Raw genomic sequence first — 26,196 nt, forward strand, 5'->3', positions numbered from 1 at the left:
AAAGATTGACCTCCATAATACTTGCAATGATCAAAACAAAAGCTATCGGCATCCAAACTAATTAAAGAAGATATATATTTTACCTTAATTCCCCGAGGGCCAGGATAGCCAATAGACCCCTGAGGACCATTAGGACCCTAAATATGAACAAGAAAAATAAATGTCAACATATGAACACGCTGGGACTTATGAACATGTCTGCCCTGAAAATGTCTGTCTATATATCTAACAAAGATATGTATACATATATAATTGTTCTGTAGCTGATTACAAAAGTGCACAAATGCAGAAAGCATACAAATAGTTTTGACACAAATGTCATTTAATTTATGAAGTTCTACTTTGCATTATCATATGGCCTCACCTGATTTCCTTTGGTTCCAGTGGGGCCTTCCTTTCCGGGGTGACCCTGTTAAGACACGAACAGCATATTCTTTATTCTTTACCACAGGTAAATAACCACATACATATCTTCTGTAACCATTTTGTTTTGCCTTATTAAATAAACTGACAATTGGTCTAAAATGATTAATTCACATAAACTATAAGATGTTAAAACACCGAACCAACAGGCTTATTTTGAATGTGAAATAAACCCAACTAGCACTCACTGGAGGACCGTCACCTCCGGGCATTCCTGGTAAACCAGGCTTTCCTGTGGGCCCCTTTAAGAAGACATACAAAACGTCATTATAATTGCATACTTGAATACTCGATCTCAGAATAAGACTGGACATGTATGCAGACTTCAAAGTGGTAGTTCTCTAAAGCACTTTCATTGATTATTGATAATTATAGCTTTGTGTTCCACAATTATAAAAACACTCACTTTCTCTCCTAGTGGTCCAATAGCACCCTGTGGACCTGCCATTCCCTATGACACAGAAAACAATAATATTTAATATACTTCACTATGATTTTGTACATTTGTGATTCATTTGTAATAGACTCATTGTTCACCTGTGTTCCTGGAGCCCCCTGCTGTCCTGGAGGACCAGGCTCTCCCTGAGGCCCCTAAAAAAAGACAAGGAGATTTAGGACATATACTGTTTTTTCTTTCTTTTACATTTTCTGATTGCTGTTGTTATGAATATTTAACCTGTTACACACATATGCCAATTATTGCATATTTTTACACTGTTCAAGAGCATGCACAGAGTAGTCAGAGTGCATTAGGGTAATGTTAACAAGTCAATGAATGTCAAAGAATTTACTGACCAAGCTTCCTTTTGGACCATGTGGACCATCATTTCCACGAACACCCTGGCAGAGTCAGATAATATGGAGAAATTAAAGAAAGATCTGGACATCCCTATACAAATATTTCTTTTTCAAATCTTCCATTTCTATGGAAGTTGCTGTGCAGCCATTGCCATTTTAAAAATGTACATTTTATTATGCAGTATTTGTGGTTGAGCTTTCAATGAATACTCACAGGAGGTCCAGGAAGACCAGAAGGCCCTTTAGGCCCCAGCAACCCACGGGGCCCCTATAGAACAAGAAAGAGGTTCATCAAAGAACGTACAAAGAAGTCAAATAAGTAGCCTTACAGTTTTTAAATTGGACTACAAAAGCAATTTATACAGGTCAGTACTATCATATACACTGTCATATGTGTGAGAAAAGAAAACCCACCGGTTCGCCGGGAAGACCTCTAGGTCCAACGTCTCCATCGTCTCCCTGACAATTATCAAGGTGGAAGAGGACAATTAGAAAAAGTTCCCTTTTTTAGCTTTATAAAGACGATGATAGATAATCAAGGAAAAAACGATCAACAAAGATCACAAGGATGTTCAGGCAACGTAGATCATATTAACTATTGTTAATTTACTGTAACAGTACAAAATCCTTGAGAAGTACCCTTTCTCCGTCCTCTCCAGGGGGTCCTGTGGGTCCCATTCCTCCAGTTTGACCCTTAAAAAATAAAATAAATAAATAAATGAAACATTTTAATATTATTATGTAACTTATGTTAGCTGTGTTCCAAAATCCAGCGAAACCCCTGCTGTCTACTGTGCACACATTGGAAGCTGCATTCGATTTTGGCCAAAAAAGGTATCTGTAATTACACTGCCTTAAAAAAAGGTCACTATGTTTTGAAACAGGGCTTATGAAACATTAACAACAATGTTAAAAAGTGGGAGCACTTACACGATAACCCTTGTCACCAGGCAAACCAGGAAGGCCATCAAAGCCACGGTCGCCCTAATACAGAAAAACATACACATACACGACTTTACAAACCACAGACGCTGCTCAAAAGACTCAAGGTCAAAGTGATTTCTATGAAGACGTTTCAAAGCTGGAATAACACAAATGAATCACACACAGAAGACAATTTTAACCAAAAAGGGTTAAGATGTCCGACCTTAATTCCAGACTCTCCTGGCATCCCTCTGGCTCCATCAGCACCAGCCCGACCCTGCAGGAAATATCAAATATAAGCAACTAGATTATTCGATTTCTTAAGGGCAACGCAAGTGGTGCCACCAAGATGCTAGGATGCGGTTGCTAGGGTGTTCTGGGTTATTGCTAGGAAGTGTTTTTTTTTTACTGCTTTGAAGTTACTATGATATTCTGGCCCATAAATAAGGCCTGTGTCGAAGTAAACCTGCATGTTTTCTTTTTCATTAGTCATGAACACTGTAGTGGACTTACCCTCCGACCAGATTTACCAGGAGGACCAGACAATCCATGAGGACCTCTGGGGCCCTGCAAAAACACAATAGGGATGCATGATAAATAAAGAAGGCTGTCTCTTTATATCCAAGATATTTATATATTCTGAATGTCAGAGCATCTCAGAATGGCTCAGTGTCCTGCTAGTGTTTCTTAAGGCATGGCTAAAAATTATAATGTAAGAAATCACAAATCAAGGACTTTACCTGAGGACCATGGTCCCCACTTTCTCCCCTTAAGCCAGAACTTCCAGGTGTTCCCTATACAGGATCACAACATCAAAATGTAAGCACTTGACAAACAACATGTAATACTGTAACAGACTGTTTTATTTATTTATCTGTGATAAGTTCTTTTACCGTAGGTCCTGGACGGCCGGTTAAACCCATTGGCCCTGGTGGGCCTTTCATAGCCAGCTAGACAGAAGAAAATTAAGATGCATAAAGTTAGACCTCAATGTGGAAAAACTAATAAATAAATATTAAGTAGTTGCTAAATGACAGCTGCTACTAACCCGAGCCTGAGACAGGATGGCTTGAGCTTGGGCCTCCTGTGCCGAGGCAATGGGCCCTTTTTCGCCAGCACTCTGTCCGAAACGGAACTGCAAGAACCAGAAAAGAGTTTAGCAAATTAAGGATTTGAAATGATTTCTTTTAAGTAATGTGGATGTAGGAACTCGGAAGGAATAAAGTCACATATAACTTGTTTAACCATAACGGTATAATGGTGACATCTAGTGGTGAGATGACTTTAAGAAAGAAAGAAAGAAAGAAAGAAAGACTTACAGGAAGCATGACAGAAGTCCCAGGAGGTCCTGGGACCCCGTCCGCTCCAGGTAGACCAGCTTTACCAGAAAGACCCTACAGAAACAACCAACAGGATTAATTATACTGCTTTTAATTCAAATTAATTATAAACACTCTAAACCTAACACACTAAATATATATTCACAAGGACATATGCATATGAGCACCACATCATATATTTCAAACTAGCATACTCAAAAACCATTATCTAAAGCCAAGTCACCTTATTTTTATAGCATTTTATACAATAGAGATTGTTTCAAAGCAGTTTTTACAGAATTACACATGAAAGTAACAGAATGATGCAAACTTAAAAAATGCTAAATTCAGCTATAAAGCCGACAATGGTGTCATTACTCAGCTCTAGTCCATTCACTGTTAGTTCAGTTTAGTTCAATAACTGTGTAAAGTTCACCCATACCTAAATGTAATATATGTACATATATATATAAAATTTCCATATAAGAAATATATTGTCATATGAAGTAAAAACACATATGAAACCTATTAGAAATTGTCGTATATTAAATATATATTTAGCCTGCACAAACATGCATGTTTATGTACGTGCAATACATTTTTGGACATACATGTCATGTACATGTATATCTATCCCAAAATCCATCAATATTTGATATTATGTAAGTAAAAAAAAGACAGACATGTACTATTACAAACATGCACATTTTTGCATATATGTTGTTTTAATAGAGTTACATATAAAAATAAAATATATATTTCTGACATATTGTTGCTACATATAATATCATATACAAAATCATCTCTACTCAAGACAGCAATGTCATTATTCAGCTCAAGTCAATGTTTTCAACAATTTCAATAAGTGTCGATCTTGCAAAATTTAATCACGAGCAAATTCGAGTCAGCTATAAATCAGAAGACAAGAGCATCGTTATTCAGGCCAATTCAGTTTTGTTCTCATCCGATAGCATCAGTGCCATCAAATCAGAAATAAATTAATATTAAATGTCTTTTAGACTCCAACTAAGCAGCGGCAAGGAACCCAAACTCCATCATGTGACAGAAATAGAGAAAAAACAGCCTCATCTAAAGCATAAACACACAAAAAACTGTCCACTCACCCTCTCACCAGGATCACCAACAGAACCAGGGGGTCCCTGGGGGCCAGCGGAGCCAGGGAGACCCTATACAGAGAGAAAGTTTGCATAATTAAGAGTGTATAATCTACCCAAATCACAACTGTGAAACTTAAATTTCATCATAACATACACTATGTAGTGAAAAGCAAACTGGATAATTAGCAATGCTCAATATGGCAGTTGTATGCTTTTCAATTAGAAGAGTCAAAACGTTATTTGGTCATTAGCTTAATTTTGGGGAGGACGGAGAATGCTAACTAATCAAAAACAAATAAAATGAACATACTGCTGGTCCTTCTGGTCCAGGTGGTCCTTCAATCAACATGCCCTGTGAAAACAGTAAAATGAAGAAATTTAACACAGAAATAATTCATTCAGAAAACACTAATACATGAAATACATCACAATGCTATTTTGTCGACCTTCTGCTGGCCTGGATGAATTACATGTCTTAACAGATAAAGCAGTTGCCTTGATTATTTCCAGTTGTCATAATGGAGTAATGTTTTGATTATGGAAGTATGACTCTTACAGGTTCAAGGACAGCAGGGTCTCCCTTCTCTCCCTTCTGGGCTCGCATGGAGGCCTGAGGAAAACAGATATGTAACCCAAAACAGAGCCCAGTCAATATACAAACAGAAGAAAGCATCAGTCCAAGATGTTCAGGTACCCACCTACATTATACATCATAACCCCTTTTTGTGGTTTTGGACGTCCATCCATAAACCACTGAAACTAAAGATTTACCTTGACTGACAAATTATTTTTTAAAGAAGTTAAGTAGATACTTAGCTGACCAAACAGGCTTCAAATTTCACTTATCTGCTGTTGTGAGGCCATCCAACTAAATGTAAGTGAGCACTATACATTTGTATTCTTGTATATGCTGGTCTACAGAATGTTAATACATACTGTACAGCTCTGGAGCTGACATCAAGCAGAAACACTGTGGTACCCTTCCAAGAAGATACTGTTGTTCTATGCTGATCGAGATTAGAGCTGCTCTCAGATCAGCATAAGAGCAGAGGAGTCAACCAATACTGAACTAAGCACTCTATGCAGACTTGCAGAGGAATCTTGTGCAGGAGAAGTAGTGTTTAAGTCTTGCGATAAACAAGGTGTGCTGACATGGGAACCATTTCCTGTTGATGGCATAACTTTCTAAATCATTACTCTAAGCAAACTTGATTTAGTCTTGAGTAAACACTGAATGCAAATTAGTTGACTCTGAAGTTCTCTTCCAAAACCTAGTGAGCAGCCTTACTGCCAACTGCCTACTAATGTTGTTACTGTTAAATATATTAAATATATATATACAGTACATATTATTATTTTTTGTTATTTGATACAAAGTCCTGGACATGACATACAGGGAAATATAAAAAGATATCATGGCTGCAAATTAAGAATTCGTTCCCATGATCGATAATCAGTTTGTTCCCTTGTTTCAATTAAATCATGGCCACTTTGTACCCCCATTTTAATTTGGTTAAATCGTGGCCACAAGGGACTAAATTAATAAATCGTTAGAATGAATTCTTAATTTGTGTCTACAATTTCTATTTTTTTCACATGTCATGAGTAGGGCTCATAATTTGAAATACAAATATACATACTAGATGAAAATATTAAAAAAATAAATAAAAAGTAAAAGTAATCAGAAAATTAGAAATGTTTCCTTCAAGTGCTAAAATGACTGAAACTAAAAATAAATGCAATTATATAAATACAAGTCATAAAGAAAATTAATAATAAATTAAAATAAATTAAAGCTAAATAAAACTATAGAATAATATAATATAATAACTCAAACTTAAACTAATATTCAATTGAAAACTGAAAATAAAAAAATAAAAGCCTGTTCAAAATACTATAATACTATGACTCCAACAAGAGTTTGGCTTTAACCATGTTGCTAAGCAAACAATGTGATACTTTAATAATCATACCAATTCATAACTCATACAAACAGTCAGTAATTATTAGATTATTCATATATATATATATACTTAATAATTATAAATTAATTAAGAATGAACAAATGTATCAATATTGTCCAGTATTTCATTAAATATAAATCATTACCTCTTTTTTGCCATCTTAGATGAATTCTAGATTTGCCTTTAAAGTAAAGGGACACATGGGCTTGCTGTCTTCAAACAAGGTATTTGCATTGTCATCACATTCTACCTTTAATTTCTGTCTAGGCAATTAACTAGGTTTTGGAATAGAGCTCACGTCTTGGACCAGCATTTAGACCAACAGCAGCGCTTAGCTGGTCTTAACAACTACCTGCTTGATGCCTCTGCAAGATTTAAAGCCATTGCAAATTCAATTGAAGCTTTTATCAAAGCTTATCAAAGGAATTTACAAGAAAGCACAAGGTAACTTACACCTCCCTCATCTGTCACAGCGGACAGGGCAGGGCCAAAGGTGTCTTCCGTCTTGCTTTCGATGATGGGCTCATTGTAGTCCCTGTAGGAATAGTCATACTCCTTTGTTCCAAAGTCGCTTGTAATGTACTCCTCAATGAAGGGCTCGTCTGGCGTTTGAGACACCCCTTCACCACCTGTCTTGGTCGCATCTACTTCCTCAGCGCCAACAGTCTCGTCAACCTGGGCCGTACCATTGGGAGCAGAGGTAGGGGTGGAGTGGATGGTTTGGAGGATGGAAGATTATATGGTGTGATGGGGCAGAAATGAACAGAAAATAGGAAAATAGAGGGGAAAGTGGAAATTAGAAGGCAAAGAGAATAATCAGAATAATAGATCTTACCTGTTGTAAAACAGATATGAGAGAGGGGCAATCATCCACACACAGGCACAGGTTTACAGACACATACACACAGTATCACAGTCTTCTTCATGTCTAATTTTACCCAATAGTCTTATTTACCACTGTATTGTTCAGTCTGAAGGCCTGTTCACACCAAGAACAATAACTATAAAGATAACTGTAACATTAATCATATTAGCATCCACACCAACGGACGATAATGTTCTGTTTATTATAATCGCATGCAGCTACTTTAAATGCTCAAACTCTTTAAAGCAGGATGGAATCCTACTCTTTATCATTCATCATTTGAAAGAAAAAAGTTTTAAAAGTGATTCCAATGATGTCATTCCTATGTGTAGTTACTATTATATTTGTGTTGTAAACATAGAATAAAAACGATTATTAAAAATGCATAGTTACAGTTCTCATCCTTGATGTGAACGGTCCTTAAGAGAGCAGTTGTCCATTTCTTCTCCGTCATCAAGGCATTGACTAAGCATAATGTGTGACCATAATTATGAGCGTTGTGCCTCAAGATAAAACTGAAATCCTTTTTCAGGTGCATTTTCCAAATATTGTTAATAAATCAATTAATTAATTTCAAAATGAGACCACAGAATCACTCAGGTCTATGGCAACACACTTACTCCGAGGCAAAAACTAAAGCACTACATCCTATAGTCTCTTACCATTGTATTGTTGACTCTTTCATTTAAATTTTCTGGCCATGTCCATTTCCAAACTATTCCTAAACATCTTGTTTATTCTTAAATACAAACCTGACCAAAAAGTGCCACTCTAGACAAGAAATATGTTTTAGTTGGGTCTATCCATAACTAACTAAGCTGCTCAAAGTAAAGTTTAGCAGTTTCTTAAATCTTACATAATGGCAGTGTCTGCATCCCAAAAATATCTCAAAAGAAGCTGTCCAGCAATGAATGCATGGTATTCATTCCATAATTGTACCATTTCTCTTGTGATCTCTGTTTCTCAAGATTTCTGTTCTTATGTTAAGATGGTGTCATGTCCAGTTTTGACATAGGAACAAGAAGAAAATCTTGAGGCAATTTATAGAATCATAAAAGAATATCTGATCAAATGGATGCTATGCATTCATTTTTCAGTTAAGTACAGCACTTATGGCAAACGTGGCTGCAGGATGGTTAATTGTTAAGGTAAAATATACACAGGCTGGTCTCACCTCCATTGTAATGGTTTAGAGTAATTGAGAGCTCCATGTCTCTCAGATATCAATGGGTGTGGGTTACCTGGTTAATGGTTTCTTCATATCCAGTCAGATCACTCTCTCACTCTCTGCTCGCCTCTTCTTCTACTGTGTAATAATAATCGGTCTCTGTGGGGGTGTGGTCAGCCTCTGAGTAAGCAGGTAAGCAGGCCTGATTGGAGGAGGCCGAGAGGTGGGCGGGGTTGGGGGAGGAGGTAAGCAGATTTGAATGGGAGAGATTGATTAGTATGAAACAAGCTCAAGTCTGATGAACTTGTAGAAAGAAAAGATCAATGTGTTTTTGCCAACAGACACACAAAAACACCATTGATCTCATGTCATAGTAAAATCAGAACAGGAAACTTTTGCAGCTGGAATCAAAAATCTTGTAATAAGCCTTTACATTGTGAAAGACTTATAAGATTTGCTGTCCCAGATTTTCCTTTCAACCTGATTTGGTTTAATTAGTCACTTTGCCATGTCAAGGATAAAACATAGTCAAGTTGGGTCAAAACTTGACTTTAAGGTTGTTGATGTTGGTGTCAATACCCCTTTTGCTTTTTTCTCCACAGCTGCCTTCCCATTGCCATTGTTATTGGCTTTGCCATTGCTGCCAGCCTTAGCCTTACCATTAGCATCTTTCCCATTCCCATTGCTTTTGCCATTGCCATTGCCATTACCATTTACTTTAGCTTGACCGTTATTTTTTCCATTGTCGTTTGCCTTCTTTTTGTTTTCAATCTTTGGGGCCGGTGTTACTTTTGGTTTGGATGCTAGTTTAGAAGCTAAAGTAGGTTTTGTCTTTGAGATAGGTTTGGCCTTCGGCTTTGTAGTTGGCTTGGTTTTAGCTGGAGCAGCTTTGGCTGGGGCAATTTTTGACTTATCAGCTTTGCCATTGTTCGCCGTTCCCTCCTATTTGATTAATATTGTATTTATTTAAAAGCGTAAGTGTCAGGTCAGCGTTGATGAAAAGAGAGTGAATGAGAGAGAAATAGAGAGTGGAAGACATCAGGGATGGGTGGGATTGAAAGCAGTGGGGATGGACAGAAAAAGAGAGAGACAACACAATGAATTTAAGATCGCTGGCGCTTGAATGACTGACTGAGATTTCACTGGCATTACTGGATACAGTATGAAGCTATGTCAGATTTAGTTGTTTATATTCATTTCATAAGTTTAGACTTCATGAACTTCATTCATACCTAAAGAAACAAATCATTTGATACTGTTTTCTCCAATAATGCCAATCTCCACATTAAAAAAGCAGCATGTTGTGCACATGGGGATGTAACGCTGTGAGGCACTGGGGGAAAGTTTGCTTAAATAGCATCTGCTGATAAAACTGATGCATGGCTGGTACACTGTGCTGCCCAACTGCACAGAAAGAGAGGGATATTAAAGGAAAGGAAGGGAGATAGTCATAATGCACCATTCATAATCCCATTAAAATGACATTGCTAGCAAATCATTAAAGAAAACCGTTTAAGTAAATAACATAAAAATCAGAATACTGATTCAAATATTATACACCAATCAATGTGAAAGGAATGAATGGCGTAGACTACCCAGATTCAGATGATAAGCAAAAGCACAAACTGCAGAAAATAAAACAGGCATATTTATTGAAGACTAATCCTCAAGTTGACACATACTGAGCTAAATTAAACTAGTATAGGTTAACTATACAAAATAGCTTTTTAAAGAGCTCAGTGAGCACGCAAGATAAAGACATGACTGTTCACAGGGCAAGAAAAACAGCACTACAAATAAGTGAGAGTACAATCTTGGCCAAAGTGAAAGTAAACCTATAAAGTGAAGAGATGGATATGAATAAACACATAAACACAGACGCTCGTTGTACACGATAACAGATGAGAGTGACACAAGACACAAGCGAACTCATAAGTTTTGTTACTCACACAACAGGTGAAAAGTAAAAACATGCAAATACACAAGACTGAAACCAGGTTTAAGAAGAGTAATGCCATGCAACTGGGAAGAATGAAAAGTGGTTTTCTTTAAAAACCCTGTTTACCTGAACTATGATGTCAGCATCAAATCAATAAGTTACAATGGCCCTGCTTACATGCACATTAAAATTCTGAATGGTCAAAATGATTTTGGTTAAATTACTGAATTGCAGTAATTAACCAGAATATGGACTTTAGCCATAAAAAGTAAAAAAAAAAAAGAAAAAGTAAATTAAACCAGAATTAAAGAAGTTATTTTACATATAATATTTAAATATATTTTTTTTAAATGTAAACATAAACTTATAATTTTACTAAACAATTTAGATACAGCATACATATACAAAAAAATATAATTTATTCTGTATACAATATATACAGTACTTGGATCTATAGACACTACCTTCTCTGTTTAGTAAATCAGTATTTCTGTCTCTTTCTCTAGAGCTGTTGGTTTAACACAGTGGTGCAATGATCTGTGATATAGTGTGTGTGTGTGTGTGTGTGTGTGTGTGTGTGTTGAACCTCCAGTGCCCCTTAAAAATCCACATACACACAATCATGAACTGACCAACACAAACATTCTGACACTATACAGGTACAAATATATGACAAAAGACAACATGTAAATGACACAAGCAACATCAATATTATAGTGTGACAGGTGATGGGCGACGTGAAACGAGGTGATGAACGGAAAGAGGTGGGACATCACATGACAATGTGAGACAGGAGTGAACAGAAAAGAGAGGATGAACATATTCAATTGAAAGAGACCAGTGAGCTTCATAGTAAACTCTCTGCGTCCAATTGGTTTTTGTAAAATGTATACATTTAAAGAAAGTTTACATTTAAATTTGAATCCACAGCAATGTCATAGAAATATTTGCATACTGACTTCATATTGGTATTCTTTATTTCTTTTATTTGCATACTATATTGTGATTTTTCTATATTCTGATATCTATTTTTCTGCTATATATGCATTACCCAAAACCAAAGCCTACAGTCACAGTATACACTGCAAAATATATATATTTTTTCAATTTAATAAATATTTGATCTTGTTTTCTAGTAAACATCCGTAAATAATCCTTAAAGGAACACTATTTTTGAAAATAGGCTCATTTTCCAACTTCCCTAGAGTTAAACAGTTGAGCTTTACCGTTTTCGAATCCATTCAGCCGATCTCTGGTTCTGGCGGTAGCACTTTTAGCTGTAGCTTAGCATAGATCATTGAATCTGATTAGACCGTTAGCATCTCGCTCAAAAATGACTAAAGAGTTTCAATATTTTTCCTATTTAAAATTTGACTCTTCTATTGTTACATCGTGTACTAAGACCGACGGAAAATGAAAGTTGCGATTTTCTAGGCCGATATGGCTAGGAACTATACTTTCATTCTGGCGTAATAATCAAGGAACTTTGCTGCCGTACCATGGGTGCAGCAGGCGCAATGATATTACGCAGCGCCTGAAAATAGTCCCCAGCACGCTCCCTGTGCAAGCAGGTGGTCATGTTGGTTATGCTGACGGAAGTTAGCCTATTTTCAGGCGCTGCGGTCTTAGTACACGAGGTAACTACAGAAGAGTCAAGTTTTAAATAGGAAAAATATAGAAACTCTTTGGTGATTTTTGAGCGAGATGCTAACGGTCTAATCAGATTCAATGATCTATGCTAAGCTACAGCTAAAAGTGTTACCGCCAGACCCGGAGATCTGTCTAGGGGAGTTGAAAAATTAGCCTATTTTCAAAAATAGTGGAGTGTTCCTTTAAATAAATATGTTTACTTGAGAAGCAAAGGACTGTAAGACTTATTTTCTTTTATATTTTTTTACCCTGCTGTCTTCTTTTTAGCATAAACCTCATCAAATTTTGTTAGATCTGTTTTGTCAGAGGGATGTTTAGAAAACAAGACAAAAATGCAGATTAAAAAATTATTCAATTTGTTTAAAGCGTTAATATTATTCTTTTTGGCCTTGCAGGCACTTATCAGGTTACCCTAAATCAGGTATCATGCCGTCTCTTTCTCCTCCTCTCTTTTCTGGTTCACTTTGTGATTCCATTTGCGATCTCCCTCTTTACCTCTTTGGTGGGGTCCACGGCTGGGACGGAGGGAGGGACACTCGTAGTTCCTTCATAATAATAGGGGTATTCATAATCATCCCGCTCTTCATCAAAGTACTGAGAGACATGGGGGGGAGAGAGAGGAGCAGTGAAGCCAGAGGAATGCAGGGAAGGAGAGAGAGAGGACTTGTGAGTGACAGTAAGGGAATGGAGCAAATGACAAGAGGGAAAAAAGAAGACTTTGGAAAGAGAAAATGAATGAGAGGGTAATAGGGAGAGAGGAGAGAAAAGTGAAGGATGAGTAAAGTGAGATGTAGGAACTAGAAATAAGGGCAAGATGAAAGCATGATGGTTTTATCTTTTGTTCATCAGACTCATGGCTTTGAGTAACACTCAGATGTTACTGCATTACTGCAAAACACACTGAGAACTTCAATGAACAAGAAAACAGATGCATTCATCTGAAAAGCTGACACAAGGGTATATTGTAAGCAGTAAGCAAAATAAAGCTATTATATGCAGTTTCAGCATTTAGGTTCAATCGGACGTTATAAAATAGTTTTCACCCTAAATTCAGATTGTATGAGCTGTGCTTGAAGCCATTATAAAAGGTAAAAGCCATTGTATTAAATATAACTATTTATTGAACATTGGAGTAATTTATCATATTTCTGTCTCAGGATTATTGTATGTAAATAAAACTAAAATTTAAAGTAAAATTAAAACCTTAAAAAAAAAAACGTTTTCATTATTTGAAATAAAATAAACATTAACTGGAATAATATAAAATATAAAAAACATTAATAACATAACATAATTTTTTTTAGCTAGGCAACATTTTCATTTTAATTTAGCTAAACTTGATGTATTAAAACTAGTGCTGTCAAACGATTAATCGCGATTAATCGCATCCAAAATAAAGTTTTTGTTTACTCAATATACAGTATGTGTGTGTACTGTGTATATTTATTATGTATATATAAAGACACACACATACAGTATATATAAACAACAATCTTTAAAAAGGAAAAAAATAACTATCTCAAAATAATAATAAAAACTACATTTGTATCTTACTGATACTAAAATATATTATTAAGATATATAATACATTGTAATGCATTACAGTACCTTTTGTTTTTAACCATGGTGCCTATAAAGCTGTAATAAAGCTCCTCTAGGTTGCTATGTTTCCAATTTGATCTAAACTTTGCAGTGAGATTCCTCTTGTACTTTGTAAGAGATAAATCTCAAGAAAGCCACATGCACTGATGAGAAACTAAAGACAGAGCACCTTTGATGAGGTGGAAGAGCTGTGGATGTATGAAAATGTGTTGCAGGGGAGTGATGTGGGTATCTGACTCACATGAGGGGCATTATAGTGTAGGTAAAATATAATACTAATGTGCGTAGAATTCTAGATTTTTGTGGACGATTTTCATGAATATTCAGCTGGCATTCTGATGTGAGATGCATTTGTGAGTAACATTTACAATATCTGGCTTGGCCCATATTTATCCAAGCATTTAGCGCAAGTCCAATCCAAGTCAAATACAGATGCAGCGTTTGAATGGCATGATTAATGACTGAATCAAGGCAGATTCTACAGCAAATATTTGGATGAGTCGCTGTTTTTGCATAAGCAAAAGCTTTTAGCATACATTGATGCATTGAGAAGAGCTAAGAGCTGTTGCTACTAGTGAAACTCTTTTCATATCTCACATCAGGACACTTTGCCCCATTGTAAAAATGTGCTGTGGTACTCACGAAGCTGTTTGGGTCCTGGGACTGGACTTTGGGCAGAGGGGAGTCACAGTCGGGGCTGTAGTGCTCGCAGAAGTCATAAGCGGCCTGAGGATTGGATGCGATCAGCAGCTGCTGGATCTCACCCTGGAGAGAAGCAAAGCAAAAGAAGAGATGTCACTTTAACAACCAGATGTGAATAAAGTATCAAGGTTGTTACCAGGGGTCAAAGTCAGGTAATGTGGGATACTAAGGCATTTAGTATGTGCAAGATTTTATTTTATTAATTTTTTTAAATTAAATTGTATTTGAATAGCAATAAGTGAAGTGCAACAGAACTGTCTCACATGTGATTTTCTGATTATACCATATAGGAGGAATTTAAAGTCATGTGTGACATATTTTAGACTAAAGTAAAGTGATGTGACATGTGGCCAAGTATACTTTAGTATAATTTACCCATACTTGGAATTAGTGCTCTGCATTTAACCCATCCTAAGTGCGCACACAAAACAGTGAACACACACACACACACACACACCCGGAGCAGTGGGCAGCCATTTATGCTGCGGCGCCCGGGGAGCAGTTGGGGGTTCGGTGCCTTGCTCAAAGACACCTCAGTCGTGGTATTGAAGGTGGAAGAGAACACTGTACATTCACTCCCCCCACCTACAATCCCTGCTTACGAGTCCGACTCTCTAACCATTAGGCCACGACTTCCCCCTTAGTTTAGAATATTCAACAAGAAAATGTAAGACAGGACTTAATTTTATCTATCAGCAATTGACTGGATCATGTCAAGTGGGCATTCAACAAGAGTGTGCTGTAAAAATTATTTCATAATTTAGTTGTTTCGAAGAGGGCAACTTGCAGTTTATGATTTTTTATACAACTTAACATGTTACGTTTTCACAGTCTCAACTAGTTTGTAAGTTGACTTAACAAGAGCATTTGGCCTGTCAGTGTAAAAACATGTTGAACAATGTCACATTCTCAGTAACATTTGTGTTTCTCAGTAAGATTTCTGAAGTCTGAAAGAGCTTTTTGAAGACAAGAAAGACAGAAATCATTTGAAAATGTTCACCATCGTCAAATTTGGTAAATAAATACTTATTGGTTTACTTAAAAGTCCAGGAATGTGTATTAACAAAGTAAATAAGATCAGTTTTGATTTCATGATGACAATTCTTGTTATTTCACTTGCCTTTAACATGACCATAAATTGTAGTTCATTTCATGCAGACAATTAAAAAAAAACTCCAAACATGCTACAAAGTAACCCTTCTTAAAGGGATAGTTCACCCAAAAATGAAAATTCTGTCATCATTTACTCATCATGTTCTAAACCTATACGAATTTCTTTCTTCTGCTGAACACAAAAGAAGATATTTTGAAGAATCTGTGTAACCAAACAGTTGCCAGTCCCCATAGACATCCATAGTATGGAAAAAGTCATATGGGGAAGTCAATAGGGATCATAAACTGTTTGTTTACCCAGATTTTTCAAAATATCTTCAAATGTCCAACAGAAGAAAGAAATTCATGAGTAATTGATGACATATAATGATTTATTTATTGGCTGAACTCTCCCTTTAATTATCATCTATCAATCTCAAAGTGTCTTTCACAGAATTCCTTGATATCTCTTGCACAATGTATACCAGACCTGGAAGACCTCCTCATCCAGAAGACGGGCTCCAAAGACAGTGATGCCCTTGGTGTCCAAGACTGGGTTGTTGCTACGTGCCAGAGTTTTTGTAATACGATTCTTGCAGTCAAGGATCAGAGTGATGGTCTTCTTCTGCACAGAAATGGCAATGCGGTGCCACCTAAGGGACGAGAGGAGATATTGAAGGTTTAATGTGCGTGAACTGGGTAGATAGTCACAAAGAGTTCCTGTATATAGTTTGTGTGTTTGCAAAGAGCCATTAATATAGACTGTAAGGAACCTTTCAGCCCCTGCATACAAAATTTCTTAGTCTAAAAAGTGATGTTTACTATTCAAATAACAGTTACACATCACATTGCTGGGAAACTAACAGCATCAGGGTTGCATAACACAAGTAATTATAAGATATTTGAAACTGGATGGGCTGATGGGGCTCAGCAGGCATTGGTTACTGACTTGCCGTCAGCCAGGTTGACCGCTTTAAACAGTGGGTAGTCCTCTGGGGCGGGTTTGCGATTCTGGTCCTCATACAGGAAGATGGGCGAGCGTCCCAACTCTAGACCGAGCTGCTGGACACCCTGCTCATTATAGATGGACAGCAGGAAGGCCTGAAGACCAGCCTTGGCCTTTACCAGAGTCATGATGGAGAAGTTCTCCGGGAAACGTCCTATAAGAATTTAAAAAGAAAAAATAGAAATATGAAGATTTGAGACAAAAGAAGTAGGTTACTTCAAGCACAGACACATTTGTAGTCTGGGATAAACCTATGATTCATGACTCAACTTGCAGAAATTGCACACAATTCATTGACGCTAACATTCAGATTTAGTTTTAACTATGCAACCATCTCATTAGCTACTGAAAAGCTCTCATCCTGCTTTTGAGGAGTAATTGCATGTTAGGAACCAAACTGATTTTCACCCAGACCTAGTAATCTTTCTAAGCATAACCGCATCCAAAAAACAAACAAACTTGAAACCAGTATGACAATGAATCTCATACTGAAATTTTTTTTATAAATTATGAATTACAACCGAAATACCCATATATATATATATATATATATACTATGTATGTGTGTGTGTGTGTGTGTGTGTGTGTGTGTGTATATAATGCATATAATGCACTTTCTCTATAACCAAAATGTAAAATTCCTAATTATATATACAAACATCTTCAAAAGTACGCTGCCTTCAATTTTTACATGACTCGGCACTTTTCCTTTCAAGCCTTTCAATTATGAACCTATCTTTTGCACAAATCATACCCTTGTCCTTTTGAATTCCTTCATATTCCAGACACATACTGACATTCCATAAGTGGCTTTCAGATACATATAACTAAGATCCTACAGCTGTTTTTATAGATAAAACATTAAGTTATGCGGTTGTGTGTCTATGAACACAACAGAATGTCTTCAGATCTGGTTTATGTGAATAAGGGTTATTTAAACGCTTGTATATTAAAAGAACTTACCTGAGAATAGTTGTTTGGTGGGGGCAGAGATCTGGGCTTTCTTAGTGATGCGGTAGGCATGATCAGGAGTGCCGGACCGGCGAGAGGTGCAGAAACCCGGGACCTTCTGCACACCTTCAGGGAGGGAAGGCAACTGCAGCACCCGCAAAACATCTATTGGATCTGTAGAAATAGAAGAGTTCGGTCACTGTTAGAATAAAAAAGTGCATTAAGACACTTTTTAACATCATTCATTAAATGTATAAAATACGATTATGCATTCATATGAACAGTTTCTGTTCATTTAGATCCAGAGAGAGCTCATAGCACATATTTCTGTTAGTATGAGCTTTGCAAAATGAAATAACATGATTTTCAGACATGATAAATGCACTTGTTTCTGTGAACACCGTTTTACAAAAAGTGAGTTCAAACAGATGTTGAATCATTCAACAGACCCCACACAGACAGGTTTTGAAATTTTATGTCTATTTCCATCTTCCTATTGCTCTTGGCAGCTTTGTTGCTCTTTATGGGATTCATGTGAATCCTGCGCAAACCCACAATGTGTACTACATTATTAACTGTCTAAAACTATGATAAACTCTCTAACAAGTCTTAATGTATTCGCAATACGCATTTGAGGTTAAGCATGTTTGGCTCTGTCTCCATACACTCTTTCTAGGGCTTGACAAATCCTTTCATTTTAGAGCTGGCACTTTCCTCTGAGTCCCTGCCAGTATTTTTGGTCTCTATAACCACATTGACCAAAATATGGTCTGTGTAGTTACCACAATGGGTAGTTAAGTCATTTTGTATTTAGCAAGTAGCATATTCATATTACAGACCAAAAATAAGGAATTCTACTTATGTAAACTAATTAGAATGTGAGTACACAGTTAGACATACAAAAAATATAGAGACAGATGTTCGTAAGAGGATAATAGACTAGAGGAGTAACTAGTGTACAATATTCAACACAATACTGTAAGGAAACAGGCTGAAGGAGGTTCAAGAGTGCAGGGATATCCTAAAATGGGGCGTCTAGCACCTTCCTTGATTCTCAAAAGGTGAACCTATTCAAACACTCTGGGAGAAAGAGATGAACAAGAAAAAGACTCTGGTCACTGTATCGGTTTCCAGAAGAGACAACCTGCACAATGTATGGCACTGTTTGAGACCTTAACCACAGCACTATATGTGACCCTGGACCACAAAACCAGTCATAAGGGTCAATTTTTCAAAATTGAGATTTATACATCATGTGAAAGCTGAATAAATAAGCTTTCCATTGAATGTATGGTTTGTTAGGATAGGACAATATTTGGCCGAGATACAACTATTTGAAAATCTGGAATCTGAGGGTGCAAAAAAATCTAAATACTGAGAAAATCGCTGTTGAAAAAAAAGATGTCCAAATGAAGTTCTTAGCAATGCATATTACTAATCAAAAATTAAGTTTTAATATATTTACAGTAGGAAATTTACAAAATATCTTCATGAAACATGATCTTTACTTAATATCCTAATGATTTTTGGCATAAAATAAAAATCTATAATTTTGACCCATACAATGTATTTTTGGCTATTGCTACAAATATATCCCAGCGACTTAAGACTGGTTTTGTGCTCCAGGGTCACATATATGTTCGCTGGGCCTTCTCAGCTAAATTGGATAAAATAAGGAGGGAGAGGCCCAAAAAGCATGTCTCAAATAGAGCAAAATTGGGAATAAGGGCAAAGCAGTGCACAAATAAAATAAGACACTGTAGACAAAAGAGAATAAAAAAAATTGAGAATGAAAACACTATTATCATTTAATTGGATCAAAAAACTATTTTGATCATTTAATTTTGAAATATTGATTTAAAATCTAAATTTATTATATCCATTTTAACAGAATGAGCATTTATCTAAAAATTACTCCAAATAAAAAAGCACTTTCTATCAATAAAGCTGTCAGTGAACACTAGCTGAAATTATCATCTCAAAATAGCTCAATTTTAGCTGATAAATCATCCTAAATTGGTCCATCACTTCTGCTGAGCCATGTATTTATTACTGCTTCTACTTCATCTACCAAACACCAACATTCAACAGAGCTTAGTAAATGTTTTGTAAATGGGAAACATGTCCCTGAATGTCTGAAACCTAGAGTCACTGGATGCTCTCACAATGCATTCACACAAACAAACACTGTATGCTCACACAGTCCGCAAACACAGGAACACACAATGGCTCTCAAAGAACAAGACCAAGAACCAACATTCCCAACAGTAAGTCATTAGCAGTCAAGGTGACCCCAACATTTCTAAACAAACTTCCATCACCAGAACTCTGTCACAGAACATTCCAGAAGATTGGTTACTCCATCTTCTCTTTCTTTGAGCTTTGGGTGTTCTAGTGTCTTCTTGTGAGCTTCAAATAACTGCTAAATACCAGCACTGTCCCATACCACCTGACACCTTGACCTTTTCAACTCTCACCTTTACTTCTCACAAAGATGCCCTTGTTTGGAGCAAGACGGACAGATTTGAGGATGAAGAAGTAGATGGAGAAGAGGTTCAACATTTCTGAACAAATGAGAAGGAAACACCTGCAAATGCATCAAACAAATGTGACAACAAACAGATACAGCTTCAAAAGATGCAAAAGACATGAAGATAAATCCATCAAGCTGTCTGGATCTGTCTACCCTGTCTCGTTCTCTCTTCCCGCCGACCGCAGTATAGTTAGGCGTGCATGTACAGGCCTGTCTAGAGGTTATAATTTAAATCATGGCTCTCTATATTTATGATTTATTTATAATATGCAGACAGCTATGCCATCATACCAACTCCTGGCATAATATGGGGTTACAGAGACATATATATCAAACGAGTATTTAATGTTCACAGATAGCCAAGTGTGTTAGTGTGGTTGATGGTTTTTTTTTTTATCTTGATGAAAGGTTTCAAAAATAAAAAAGCCAAAGGCTGACACAAGCACATTAGCCTGACTAGTGATGCTTTCCAGGAAGTGAATAAAGGTTCTTATCAACAAATGTAGAACTTTTATGACACAAACATGGGATTTTTAAGACGATTAGTGAACAAACAAACAGTAATCTACCTCCAAACAATAGGCCAGTTCATTTGCGCTGTCTAAATAATGTGTCCATTTAGTTCAAGTGCAGAAAGCTATTGAATAGCCATATTTTCAAATGATTATTTGCTGTCATTTGCTTAATATTATTCTCATGCCAAAGAGATGAAGGGCCTCTTGAAAGTCATTGCTTTAGAACATGTATTGCCTTAAACAAAGGTTGCAAATTTATTATTATACTTTATAATACTATACTAATACTATATGTACAAATATATATATATGCTGTGCCAGCGTGTTCTGGATCTAGGTGGCTCAGTATGAGTCAGTGAGTGGTGTACAGTGTGCCTCTGCTTGCCACTGCCAGGATGAATAGACTAACCACACGTCCGCTATATTAAACATCATGTAAACAAAAAAAGATTGAGCGTTTATACAGACTCCCCACAGCTACTGTATACACCCGTCACTGTAAACCAAAGTATACACTACTCACAGAAAAATTCATATACTTTACTATTACTCAAACTAAATGCCTATTAATAGCAATCCAAGATAATATGGTTAGCAAAACATTCTGAATCAGTCTTAAATTTGGTTACTGACAAATAGCTTGGTCAGCTTCATAATCAGTTGTGATCTTTAGCACAGAAGTGTGAAAACAGACAACTTTCATCAGCTTACATCTGTAAAGATGCAACCGTACAATCATAAGGCATGCACAGAAGTTTCAATTCCCTGAGACATGTTAATAAAAAAATAAGCCAGACTAAAGGAAGAGGGTGCTTATTATGTGCTCAGTGAATCCTTCAGATGTGGTGCTATTGAACTGAAAAGCGTGAGCATGTGTTGGGCCCTCTTGTGGTGAGATGTCTGCATTCCCAAAAAAACTATTTTAAACTATCCTTGAAATACAGAAATTTTGTGAGATATCAAACCTGCTGCAGCAATCCCGGTAAAGACATTTTCATTGCATGTTTCCATTTTTAAGATTTTTTCCCCAGAATAATCAGCCGCATAATGCAATGAAAGTTGATACATGTTTGGAAGAGCGATACAGTGATCTATTAAAGGTATTAATGGCTCAAACATTACACTCTTAAAAATAAGGGTTATATATTAGCATCAGTGGTTCTATGAAGAGACATTAATATTAATGTTCCATTCCACAAAAGGTTCTTTAAAGTGGAAAAGGTTTTTTATATTATTAAAATGTTCTTTAAGAAAAAAGAAATGGAATTTTTCACTGAAAGGTTCTTTGGGAAACTAAAATGGATCTTCTATGGCACTGGTGTGCAAACTTCCTTCTGGAACCTTTATTTTTAACAGTGTAAAGGCCCGTTCACCATTTGTGGAAGTGTGAGGCTTCTGGAGGCCTGTTGCGGTCAGAGTGTTAAAAGGTTCCTACAGCTGGAGTTGAATCACTAGGGTTAGTTTCGTTTGTTAGTTATGGGAGAAGAAGAATAAAGAAATGGTTGCTCAGAGCGAAAAGCATAAGGCTGATCACTTAGAAAACTATAGCACAGCTCACTACAACAATTGACTTGAGGTATCATCCATGTACTAATGACAGTTACAAGTTTAATACCAAGTATGCACAATTATAATAGTGATGCTATTCTCTTTCCATGCATGCACATCTAATAAGGGATCTGAGGAGCACCCATTAAACTCTTCAGCACTCATATTTCCAATGCACTTCAGGACAAGAGTGATGGGGAAGATTAGCAATGTAAGTAACACACAATGACATTCATGAAACTGTCAAGAATGACGGACACACCCATGAGGACAGTCTTTTCTCACGTGCAACGAACATACACACAAATATTCCAGGCATTTCCTTCACACACAGTGGCTCCATTCAGTCCTCATTCGCTGCATTGGGTCGAGGGTGTTTTGGTTAACAGAAGGGAGACAGTCTGTTCTTTGAGACTGCTGCCTTTGAAATGAGGTTGAAGGAACATCCATGTTAAATAAATATTCCCCACCTAAAAAACACTGTCTGTCTGCTGTCCCAAAGTTAACAATATGGAACAACGATGACCGCTTAAAGGTAACTAGCAGATATAAATGCAATCCTAAATAGTGGCTTGGTTTGCATAACTTTTTGGAGTTCAGTTTTGAACAACATAATCTGGTTTCTGGTATTAAAAAGCATAGATGTTTTTGAACCAGCAACAGCAGGCTGCTGTGGAATATTCACAGTGCAACATTCACTGGCCCAAAACTGGCATACTGTGGAAAATTCTCCAGGTGTAATAGACGTGTGCGTTTACACAAATATCACTGAGCTCACACACGGAGACACTAACTCATTCACTGCATCTCTGTGAACCACAGGGCAGAATAATAACCTACTCATGCGAGGCACAAATATTCAGACTTCCTCCAAACACACAAGGGAGGGAAAGGAGAGAAAAATGAGCGATCAAATCAGAAATCTGGAATTACATCCATGAGGGACGTTAGGTGCGCGCCATCATCTAAAAGATCGTTTTGTTGCTCACTTTTTCATTCAACTAGAAGCTTTAAATATCAATTAAATCTGGTGTGAAAATGTACTGTATCTGATTATGTGCTTCTACTGTAAATGAGATGTCTATGGAGAAGCAGCAGAATCTGGATCGAGCGCCACTCACCGACTAGTGGTGAACGCTAGAAGTGCAGCTGACGATTTACGTATAATTTTACCATATAAAAAAAATTAATGTGCAGAAATTAATATGTCTAGTCGGGTGGGGTAAATGAAATAAACAGCTAATTATATATGGTGCTTCTTATATTAAATATGGATTCGTTTTATGAATAAAACTAAAACCTACTGCAACTAAAAGCGCATTGGAAAAAAAGTTCATAACGTTTACGAAGACGAAAAGTACTCGTATTTATAAAAATTACAGTACAGAGCAGGTGAATAATGCAAATAATAATAGGCTAATAATAATAATGGCCAGTCTGCCAAAAACAAACTAGTTTTGGGACACTCTGAAGTGAGTTATTTTGGCTATAGCTTGACAAATAAAAACAGCATTAGATATTGTTTTTAGAAATGAATTTTTAAGAAAAGCGACGAGACAGAATATACCAAATTAGTGTTGCTAGGGGCAACGGTTATTATTAAAAAAATATTTTATCGCTAAATGCCGAGACTGACCAATCAGAATCAAGCATTCCAGAGCGCCATGTAATTAATACAAGTAATAATAAAAAACAATAAATGAAAAATAAAAATGTAGCCTAAATAAAAAATTAACTAGGCTATATATTTTTAATTTACGATACGATTAATGTTCGTTGTTTGCAATAACAACAACTATAATCTCACGATGCTGTGCGCTGAAATGAAGCTCGGGGTGTGAAACCCTGTCAGTGAAAGCACCGTCCTATCCTATGCCACCGTCTGGGATGCCACATAATGTGTGCCAACGCGGCCTGGAGCTCAGCTCATCGGCATGCATTTGTTTTGTGCATATTTCAATTCTTGAAAAATTCGTGAAAATTGGTGTCAACTTAAGGGACTCGAACCAAATTTTAGTCACCAAGTGACAGCTAGATCCAACATGATGTATCATAATCAATGCACTTAAATCACTTTAGCTGAAGACACGTTCGCAAGAAGATTCAAGCATCTTCTCGGAAACACTAAACATCTGCGTAATCTCGTGGATACCCGGCGTGCGTAAAGCGCATCAAAACCCACTGTTGCATTGAGGCAAAATGCCTCAATACATAAACCACGTTACAGTTTGTTCTGTCAAATCACACAAACACAAACAGAAAAGGCAAAACGCTCACCTGCTTGTGCCAGAGTAAGGCACAGGAGGAGCAAGAACGAGGTCTCCATGCACCACGGCCTCCGCTTCTTCCGAATATCCATAGTTCCCAAGTGTTTTGACCGGTTTGGTTGGACTACAAGGCAGGACAGTTTCAAATTAGCCTTTTCGTTCTTTCGACATCAACTTCGACTTGGCCTCTAACACACTTGGTGCGTCTTGAGAGAACGCACACCAACTTTCTTCTTCAATAAGTTATCTGTGTTATGTACAAAACGTAAATAGAAAGAAGGGAACGGGTAATAAATATGTAGTTTTACAGCTTGAAACCCCTAATGCTAGAGCCCCATTGGGTCTGAGTGAACAGAAAAGCGGAGAGAGCAGAGAGAGGCTTCAAATCACTCTCTCTCAATCTCTCTCTTTCTTTCTCTCTCCCTCTTCTTACTTTCTCCCACGAAATGCGTGCGTGCGTGCGTGCGTGCGTGTGTGTGTGTGTGTGTGTGGTGGAGAGCAAAAAAGAGGGAGGGAAATGCATGCATACGGATTCTGCGGCTTTCTACACGTTCGTAACGTATCGACAGACGTTCATTTCAAGAACTTATGAAAGGATCTATATGGCCCAAAATATCTGTATTCATCAAATGAGCTTTTGATGTTTACGTGCCGGTGACTGGCATGTAGATCAATCAGTTTATTCCTCTCTATTTATTTCTGCTTCACAGCTGAACCTTGCAGGACCGATGGGTCCGTAGGCACGAAGGACTTCATCCGCCAATCAGATCCTGATCCGCTCGTGACGTCACATGCCCTCGGTCTCTCGACGGCTCTGGCTCTCGGTCCAGCTCGGTTCCTCAAATTAAATGCCCACGCCAGCAGGTATGGAACAAAATGAACGTTTAGCCCTGTCAGCAAAACTTCACTTCTGTTAGTCATACACACCATTATTGAAGAAATGTTTATTGTATGTTAATTATTAATGGCTTTTTCAGGCCGTCTACTTTTTCTGTCAGTTGTTCATGGCTGAGGCTTGTCTCGCGCAACGTCTTTTGGCGCCTTTAGCACGTTTAGCTAGTATTCAACTATCCTAAAGACACTGGAACAAAACTCAAGCGTTTTTGTGATGTGTGAATGATATGTAAATATATAATAACGTGATAAAACGCTATATATAGATTACTTTGTTGACATACCGTCCCATGCTGATATAACGGCGGAGCGGCTTGTTGCTATAGTAACCGCCTCGCAAACCGTGATTTATTTATTTATGTATTATTATATATTTAGTCATTTAGCAGACACTTTTATCCAAAGCGACTTACAAATGAGGACAATCTTTAAAGTAAGGGATAAAAAAAGAAATCCAGTCATTTATTTAGGTTACGCCTATTCTCTGTCCACAGATCTTTATAAGCACCTGTGCTTTTGAAGAACCAACCCTATACAATGAGTCTCGGCTTACACACATTTAAAAATAAAGAAATAAATAAAGTTCCTCAAATGCATAAAACAAACATTTATGAAAGAGTATAGTAATAAAATGCCATACTGTCAGCAGCCACCAATCAACATGAGCTGCTCTATTAAAACTCCTACCAACTCTATTAGGAGCTGACGAGAGCTTTTCCCTGTAGGGAAATTCTAATATGCAGGAAAAAAATGTATCAAATCAGTGCTTCTTGTGTCCTGTGGCCCATTATTGTCTAAAGGAGACAATCCATAAACAATCATGGCATGTGTTTTTGTAAGACCTCTGGCTGGTGCACATAGCATTTCTATAATAAAACAGTATAATCATACGCTTTAAATCTGTGGTGTTCCCATTGA

At 37.0% G+C, this 26,196-nt stretch overlaps 1 protein-coding gene across 1 annotated transcript in view; it reads right to left on the reverse strand.

The window, feature by feature from the left end:
* LOC107574294 (collagen alpha-1(V) chain-like) overlaps positions 1–24,741 on the reverse strand; it is a 37,178-nt gene extending 12,437 nt beyond the window's left edge. The window contains exons 1-27 of the mRNA XM_016260740.1: positions 24,395–24,741; positions 17,534–17,695; positions 16,514–16,724; positions 16,055–16,217; positions 14,413–14,535; positions 9,159–9,521; positions 8,653–8,688; positions 7,000–7,221; positions 5,139–5,192; positions 4,893–4,934; positions 4,589–4,651; positions 3,465–3,539; positions 3,194–3,280; positions 3,039–3,095; positions 2,886–2,939; positions 2,659–2,712; positions 2,369–2,422; positions 2,152–2,205; positions 1,861–1,914; positions 1,636–1,680; positions 1,436–1,489; positions 1,219–1,263; positions 961–1,014; positions 830–874; positions 612–665; positions 365–409; positions 84–137 (exon numbers count right to left, since the gene is read on the reverse strand). Of these exons, the coding sequence (XP_016116226.1) occupies positions 84–137; positions 365–409; positions 612–665; positions 830–874; positions 961–1,014; positions 1,219–1,263; positions 1,436–1,489; positions 1,636–1,680; positions 1,861–1,914; positions 2,152–2,205; positions 2,369–2,422; positions 2,659–2,712; positions 2,886–2,939; positions 3,039–3,095; positions 3,194–3,280; positions 3,465–3,539; positions 4,589–4,651; positions 4,893–4,934; positions 5,139–5,192; positions 7,000–7,221; positions 8,653–8,688; positions 9,159–9,521; positions 14,413–14,535; positions 16,055–16,217; positions 16,514–16,724; positions 17,534–17,695; positions 24,395–24,476 (2,406 nt within the window). The 5' untranslated portion in view covers positions 24,477–24,741. The remainder of the gene's footprint in view (positions 1–83; positions 138–364; positions 410–611; positions 666–829; positions 875–960; positions 1,015–1,218; positions 1,264–1,435; positions 1,490–1,635; positions 1,681–1,860; positions 1,915–2,151; positions 2,206–2,368; positions 2,423–2,658; positions 2,713–2,885; positions 2,940–3,038; positions 3,096–3,193; positions 3,281–3,464; positions 3,540–4,588; positions 4,652–4,892; positions 4,935–5,138; positions 5,193–6,999; positions 7,222–8,652; positions 8,689–9,158; positions 9,522–14,412; positions 14,536–16,054; positions 16,218–16,513; positions 16,725–17,533; positions 17,696–24,394) is intronic.
* Positions 24,742–26,196: the final 1,455 nt, after the last annotated feature.

This window comes from Sinocyclocheilus grahami, unplaced genomic scaffold (assembly GCF_001515645.1).
Source record: "Sinocyclocheilus grahami isolate Dianchi unplaced genomic scaffold, SAMN03320097.WGS_v1.1 scaffold2175.1, whole genome shotgun sequence".
Taxonomy (NCBI): Eukaryota; Metazoa; Chordata; class Actinopteri; order Cypriniformes; family Cyprinidae; genus Sinocyclocheilus; species Sinocyclocheilus grahami.